At 49.9% G+C, this 7,703-nt stretch overlaps 1 protein-coding gene across 1 annotated transcript in view; it reads left to right on the top strand.

Annotated features, from left to right (window-relative positions):
- The window catches only part of TFCP2L1 (transcription factor CP2 like 1), a 49,001-nt gene that overhangs the window by 32,416 nt on the left and 8,882 nt on the right, over positions 1–7,703 (top strand). The window contains exons 7-12 of the mRNA XM_023532681.1: positions 60–170; positions 2,643–2,734; positions 4,508–4,562; positions 4,647–4,740; positions 7,037–7,127; positions 7,358–7,425. Coding sequence (XP_023388449.1) covers positions 60–170; positions 2,643–2,734; positions 4,508–4,562; positions 4,647–4,740; positions 7,037–7,127; positions 7,358–7,425 — 511 coding nt within the window. The remainder of the gene's footprint in view (positions 1–59; positions 171–2,642; positions 2,735–4,507; positions 4,563–4,646; positions 4,741–7,036; positions 7,128–7,357; positions 7,426–7,703) is intronic.

Genomic DNA, 7,703 nt, shown 5'->3' with positions numbered 1-7,703 from the left:
TGGATCTTCCATCACTGTCCACTTTGGACTAATTGGACCCCTGTGCTCTGCATTTGTAGCCAAAGGGAGCTGACCGGAAACAAAAGACGGACCGGGAGAAGATGGAGAAGAGAACTGCCCAAGAGAAGGAGAAGTACCAGCCGTCCTATGAAACCACCATTCTCACCGAGGTGAGCTGCCCGGGTACTGGGTGAGCCTCCCAGGGCCTTCTGCCAGCAGTGGGCCAGTGGCGCTGTCGGGCTAGAGTCTTCAGAAATTGCCCACCTTGGGTGAATGCTTCTTTTGAGAGTGAGCACCCATTAAATTGTGGTGTATTTCTGGGTCTGGAGCTGTGTTCATCTGATAAGGCCCAGCAGCCGGGAAGGTGTTTCAGAAATAGCTTAACTCTTAGCTGCCATTTGCACTTTTCAAAATTAGGGTATTACTTTTTCTAATAGGTAATAGGTCCAAATTTCAAAGGTATCAGAACATATCTCTCCCAACACTGTCCCAACCTCTAAGTTTCTCTTCTTAGGGCAGCCGGCATCTCTGGTTCCTCCAACTTTCTCTGCAAATAAAGCTAATTCATACAATTTTTTTTTTTTTTTTTACACCAACAGCATACATAGGTACACTGTTCTGCAATATCTGTTCATAAAGAGTTTTCTAGTTCTTTATCTAGCTGCATCGCCTTTGTTGTGTGGATGGCCTGTTTGTGGACCCTTGGTTGTTTCCAGGCTCTTGCCTTTTCAGACAGGGCGCTGTGAATAACCTTGTGCAAAAGAAGTTCTGTACATGGGAAGAATGTCTGCAGGGTTCCATTCTTGGAGTGGGACTTCGGGGTCAGAGGATGTGAGCACTTGCTATTTTGTTGTTTGGATAGATATTGTAATGCATTTTCTATTAACCCTGATGCCAACACCCACCTGCTCCAACCATCCTACTGTCCAGGGTACTTCTGAGATGCTCATTATCATAGGCCCTTTTTCCTCCTGTCACAGGTCTCTGCTGGTGCCGCCTCTTTTACCTGGCTATGTTTTTTTTTTTTTTTTTTTTAACGACTATTCCCTGCTGCGTTCTGCAATCGGGCCAGCTCATAGGTGTCGATGTTTGGTCACTGAATAACTTGACTTGCCCAGAACGCCCTCTACAGAGGTGTAAGGCCCAGAAGTGTCCATAGCGGAGTTCAGGCTGTGATAAGGGTGAGGCCTAGGCACAGAGCATCTTAAGAGGTCAGCGGCCTGGTTCTGGTTCATGAGCTGTGTGTGCGTGCGTGTATTCAGTAATAAGCCATATACTGAAGAGTATTTGCAACAAGACAGTATAGAAGCTAATTTTGTAGCACAGACAAATGTATACTGGAATTTTATCTGAGGATAATAGTGGGCAGAGAGCCCTAATACATGACGAATGCTGCCCCCACCCCCACTTTGGCAACAAAGCCGTGCCAGCACCACACCATGTGGATTCGAGCTCAGATCAGTGAATTTTTTCCAGGACTAGTTCCTGCCTGTGCTGGTGACGCCTCCGCGTTGCCCTCCATGCTCCCATTCCCCTTCCCAGCTGAGCCTCAGCCTCTCCGCCCCTGACTCTCCTGTGATTTCCTCGGTGGTGGAGAGGTATGTCTGCTTCATGCAATAGCCATCCAAGCCCATGTCACAGTGTGGTGTGGTTGGTTGAAACCCCCACCTGGTCCATGACCTTGGAAGGTGACGGCTCCCCTTGTATCAGCTCATCAGCTTTCCTCCTCCAGGATTTACACCGCCAAATTCCAGTCCATGCTCAAACCACAGGTAAATATTTACCAACCCTGTGGTTCGGTGGGTGACAGTAAATCTTTAGGAGAGTTTCAAATTAGCCCTCTCCAAGGATGTGTCATCACAGGGAAGGGAGGAAGTGAATACTCTGTTCACTGGCTTCCCCCAACAGGCCAAACCCGTATGTCTTTGCTTTATTTGGGACACTTTCACTTGTGTTCGTTTTTGGCTTCTGCAAAAGCAGTTCCTTGAGGTCGAGGATCACATCTTCGTGTTTCTGTGTCTCCCTTAGCTCCTAGCAAAATGTCTGCAGTGTAACAAATACTCAGGATTGTATTGAAGAGCAGCTGCTCTTGATGAATGTGAAAGTGCCTCTTCTGTCCACTGAGCCCCTCAGCAGATTCTGTTTTCAAATAACACAAGTTTTAATACCGAACTTCACCGATGATTTTTTGTTTGGAAGTTGTCTGTGCTCCCTATTTCATGCGTTTACACCCATGTATCTGCACCAAGAAAATTTATTTGTGAGTAACTGGCCTGTTGTGTTTTTCTCTCTCTTGTGGGCCCAAGAATCATGTCACTAATGATGTTTCACTCTTCGGTTTGACTACTAGGAGGCTCACAGAGACACATGTCATGCTTTGCTTGCACCGAGTAAGACCTAATGAGTGTCCACTGCTATATTTGATTCTTTGGTGTGGCCCTAGTAACCCACCTATCCTGGGTCATGCAGACACTGGGTAAATGTAGGTTGGGTGTTGAAGGATTGGTGGTTTCACACATTGGCTTCAGTGGATGTTTGCTTGGGAAGGCCTGAGGCGCCTGGAGTCCGCATCTCAGCAGATCCAGCTCCTCCTGAGTGTCACTGCCCTTAAGTCACCACTGTCCTGTGCTCTCTTCCCGCAGTGCTCTCCATGGCCTGACATGGCCTACCAGGTGAACAGCGCTCCATCCCCAAGCTACAATGGCTCTCCAAACAGCTTCAGCCTAGGAGAAGGGTATGTGTCATCTCTCTCCCTTTGGACTCCCTGGAATGGTGATGGGCGTGGGTTCCTTTCCTGGTCTTCCTCTCTGTGTCTTTTCTCCTTTTGTAGCCTGGCATCGATTTGCGTTTCAGGGTGGCTAACTGGTGTTGTATTTATAACCATTTTTAGCTTTCGTACAGCTTTTTGTGTGTAAATTCACTTATAAATGTTGTCAACTAGGGCAGCAGCCCAGAGCCCACCCTTCCCTTCTCCCTCTAGTAAAGGTAGGGCTGGCCTGCGGGGTATCAGGCTGCCAGGCAGAATGACCTGCCTCCGAGACAGGTACGGCCTTGGAGGTGGGCGTTTGGGTGGCTGCAGTAGTTGCCAGGGCCTTCTTGGATCTTTCTGCAGCCCTCGTGCACATTCACTGGGTAGTGTGGGTCAGCTTAGGATCTTCCTTGGCCTGGGTTTCAGGGCTTCTAACACAGAAGTGGCCTCACTGTTGGTCATCCAGCCTCACTGCTGGTTATCACAGGCTGTGCTGACTCCAAGGTAACAGGAGTACAGGGGCTGGTAGAGAGCTGTCCATCCCGTTCCAAGCTGTGTGGCACAGGGCCCATGGCGTCACTGCACATTCTGCTCCTGGGGGCTGGGGGAGTTAGGGACAATGCCAGGCGGGTTCAACAGCTGAGTGTGCGGGTTCCTCAAAGCCCACGCTTGGCTGGCAGAGAACTTTACTAATGGGAAAGCAGGACATGCACTTGATTTACAAGGTGAGAAAAGTCCTGTGTGTGTGTGTGTGTGTGTGTCGGTGTGGGTGTGGGTGTTCGCGGGGGGAGTAGGAGACAGAAGAGGTCATATTTAGATTCAGGCACACCCAGTTTTAGATCTTCACCTTTTGGGAGTAAGTTTGTTGACCACCCTTAGCCTCAGTTTCTCCACCGTAAAGGGAGTAAGAATTCCATGCAGGGTCAGGGGAACGTGTGTGGAACACTCAGTGCTCCACAGACACTTGATGGAGTTCAGCTGTTTTTACTGACCACTGGTCTGAAGATCATCCCTGTGAGGGTCTTTTTTTCTTATTATGGTAAAATATACATAATGTAAAATTTCCCACTGTAACGTTTTTCAGTGGATAGTTCAGTGGCATAAAGTACATTCATGTTTTATCGTCACCAGTGTCTATGTGGGAGAGTCATCTTCAAATGTTAGCTTTCTCTCAACTTAAAAACCCAGGTGCTGGGCCTGTGCCCCGCGATGAGTGAGCCCTGAGGAAGGCTGGTGGGGTGGGCCTCCCCGTGGGGAAAAACCATAACAATGGTTTTCTCGCGGATGATGGAAAACTGTGAGTGCTTGTTCATTGCACAGTAATTCCCCGAGGGGTGCCTCTGCCCTCTCCTGTTGCCACAGAGGAATGTGTTCAGCTGCCCCTTTGGCCGCTGCTATCTAACGCGGCCACCGTGGGCACTGCCAGGGACGCCCTCGTCCATTGCCCCTCCCTCGGGCTGAGGCTGGGCTGGGAACTCTCAGGGGAAGGGAATACTGACCAAAACAAACTGAGAGCCAGGGGATGGAGCGGTCATTGCTGGCCAGGAGAGTGTAGCTAATCAGAACTTCCTGTCCACACTGAAGAGTTAATTAGAGATTTGGAGGGATTGGACGGTGGCCCTGCCTTTATTCCTTTGACTCTGGAAATTCCCGTTTAAAACAAGCGTAGAGCCGAGGGAAGTAGAAGCAGTGGGCAGATGAGGAGACCTTCACCAGCCCCAGAAGGCGCTCGCCCTCACCACCTTGTTCTCTTTGCAGCAACAGCTCGCCGGCCCACCCCCACCTGGCAGAGGCCCTGCCCGTGAGCAGTGACGTAAGTGTCTGCGGGGTTCTCTGGTGGCCTGCCTCTGCGCAGACCCTGAGTTGTCATTTCAAGGCCTCCTCTCTCTGCCTGCAGCACCTGCTCCCGTCAGCATCGATCCAGGACGCCCAGCAGTGGCTCCACCGCAACAGGTTCTCACAGTTCTGCCGGCTCTTTGCTAGCTTCTCAGGTAAGTGTCCCTAGATTGTATTTAAAATCTGCAGAGACCTTGGAAACACTGAGCAAGGCCAGTCACCTTCCAGCACTTGACCTCAGTGCCTGGGGCTGTGGTTCTGTTTGGGGACTTAAAGTAATGTGAGTCACTTACACTTGCTGGCCTTGGCCAAGTGCTAAGATTAGAGGCCCCTAGAAGTTTCCAGTCGAGTGTGGTTTGAAGGGAGGCCCTTCTGAGTACCTTTATCAAGACTTCTGGGGCGGGCTTTTGTCTGCCTGGGTACGGTCCCTTAGCTAAGCAGGCCAGTGCATATTAAACAAGCCTCCTTGGCATTTGTCCTACCAAAATGATGCTCATCACGTCTCCAGAGCCATGACCTGGAAGGTGGAAGTGAAGCCACAGGTGAGAAGGGAAAGCTGGTTATTCCTTCTTAAAAGGTTTCTGAAGCTCTTACTGATGGGTCTATCAGGCAGAAGCCTTTAGCCAGCGACTGTGGTATGCCAGGATAAACTGTGCGATGAGCCTTGCCACTAAGTAGAGTCAATCCAGGGTGATAGGGAGTAACGATCTGACCAAAACTGGAGAAGTGGCTCTCAAGGACATCTGTGGCCACTAAGTAGAGTCAGTCCAGGGTGACAGGGAGTAAAGACCTAACCAAAACCGGAGGAGTGGCTCCCAAGGACATCTATGGCAATGTTTTAGGGGCAGAAGGTATGAGGAGGGTCAGACAGGGTCCCCGTCCTCAAGGAGCTTGCATCTTTGAGTCAGTGCAGACATATAAACCTCCCACTTCAATATAGTGTGACACGTTTGATAGGCAGGCTCAGAAGAGGGACTTGACCTGTCCTGGACAGGGGAGGAGGGAAGAGAGTTGGCTATGGTCTTGAGTAGAGTGGTCAGGGTAGATCTTAGTGAGAAGGTGTCATGAGCAAAGGCTGGAATGAGGCAAGCAAGTGAGCCAAGTGGTTACTGGGGTTACAGATGGAAAGTGCAAAGGCTGCAAGGTGTGGCCATGGAGCAGAGGACCCAGGTGACTGAGGCTGAGTGGACCAGTGGAGGAGGGGAGGTCAGAGAGGCATTGGGCTCTGGTGGGACAGTGGAGGGACTTTGGGTTTTACTCCCAATGGAAAGGGAGGCATTGAGCCAACAGAATATATTACAGAATATATATACAGAATAATATATTAACTGTGGTAGGAAAAAAGAGATGGAAATTGTGGCTCTACGCCATGTGGCTGTTGGTCAGTTTTCAGCAGAAGGCTGATATCATACTTGTACCTTTGAGAGAATCCACATGGTCACAAGGCTCTAGTGCAGCGGTCACCAACCTTTTTGGCATCAGGGACCGGTGTTCCTATGAGAATCTAATGCCTGATGATCTGAGGTGGAGCTGAGGCAGTGATGCTAGCGCTCGGGAGAGGCTGCAAATACAAATGAAGCTTTGCTTGCCCATGGCTCACCTCTTGGTGTATGGCCCAGTTCCTAACAGGCTACGGACCAGCACTGGTCCCTGGCCTGGGAGTTGGGGACTCCTGCTCTAGGGGACTCCTTGACCTTTGAGGAAAAGACTGCATCCACATACAAGGATATTTATAGAGACTAATTCAAAATAGCCCCAAGTTGGGGGCACCCATCAGCAGAGAGTAAATACACAAATTGTGGTATATTTATGCAATGAATAATATCTAATAATGGGCATGAATGGTTTATAATAGGAAGAAACCCTTAAACTGAACTTGGAGGCATAGAAGAGTACATACTGTTCAATTGCATTTACATGAATTTCAGAAAACAAGCAAAACTCATCTGTACTGTAAGAAGTCAGGAAAGTGGTTTCCCAGAGCTGGAGGAGGGGCTGGTGCTAGGAGTCCAAGGGATTCTGGGAGTTTCTGCCTCTTGGTCTGCGTGCATGGGTGCATTCAAATGGCTGCGTCTGGTGAGCTGTGTATTCTTATATAGACAAGTGCACGTGTAATCAAAACCACATGCCCATAAGGGATATGCACATACATTATATCCCAATAAAAAGCACAGAGGGAGGCGTGGGCAGGCACAGGCTTCTGTAAAAACCCATCTGTTGTACTGAGTTTTGTGAATGTCAGTTGTTTAGCTTCTGAAATCTCTTGGGCTGTGATGTAATGTTTAGTTCTTTGCTGTTTCTCTCTCCACGGAGTGTCTGGTGCCCACTGAAGGTGAGGCTGGCTCTTCCCTGTCCCTTGTCCCTGACCCCTGGTGCAGGGTCTGCAAGTGCTTGGGGATGGTGCCTTTTCTTTGTGTCTCACATAACGGGCAGCCCCACTTACCTGCCCAGGTGCTGACTTGCTGAAGATGTCTCGCGATGATTTGGTCCAGATCTGTGGCCCTGCGGATGGGATCCGGCTCTTCAATGCCATCAAAGGCAGGTGGGTGTCAGTTTCCACCTAGAGGCAGGGTGTGGCAGAAAACCGGTAATGGGGCTCCTCTGTTACAAGTATAGGAGGAGGCACAGTGAGGGGGCACGGGCCTGGTGGTAGCCAGGGAGTGAGTGAGTCGCTGTGACTGAGATGCAGCCGGCTGCAACATAGCCTTCCTGAACGCCCCTCCCTCTTCTCACTTTGACGAGAGCCTCGGCCTCTGTGTCTCGGCCCTTTAGCCACTTCCAGTTTGCCAGACACTTGCATGGGTCTGGGGCTTCAAGCAGCCTCTTCCTGCAAGGAAACTGTGGGCTGGTTAGGCTACTCAACCTCATGCAGTAGGTTTCAGGGAAGATCATAGAGCAGTGCTGTATCTGATGGAACCTCCTGCCATGGTGAGAATGCCCTGCGGTGCACTGTTCTATACCGTAGCCCAGCTAGCGATGACCGTGGGGCACTTGATCTGGGGCTAATGTGACTGACAAACTGAGTTTTAAATGAACTCTAATGAATTAAATTATAATAACTGTACATGGACAGCACAGTTTTAGAGTAAGAGAGAGCATCTGAGTTTGAGGCCCACAT

The sequence above is a fragment of the Pteropus vampyrus genome, unplaced genomic scaffold (genome assembly GCF_000151845.1).
Source record: "Pteropus vampyrus isolate Shadow unplaced genomic scaffold, Pvam_2.0 Scaffold87, whole genome shotgun sequence".
In the NCBI taxonomy this organism is placed as follows: domain Eukaryota; kingdom Metazoa; phylum Chordata; class Mammalia; order Chiroptera; family Pteropodidae; genus Pteropus; species Pteropus vampyrus.
The sequence above is the reverse complement of the archived record's forward strand: the minus strand, read 5'-3'. Positions and strand labels throughout refer to the sequence as shown.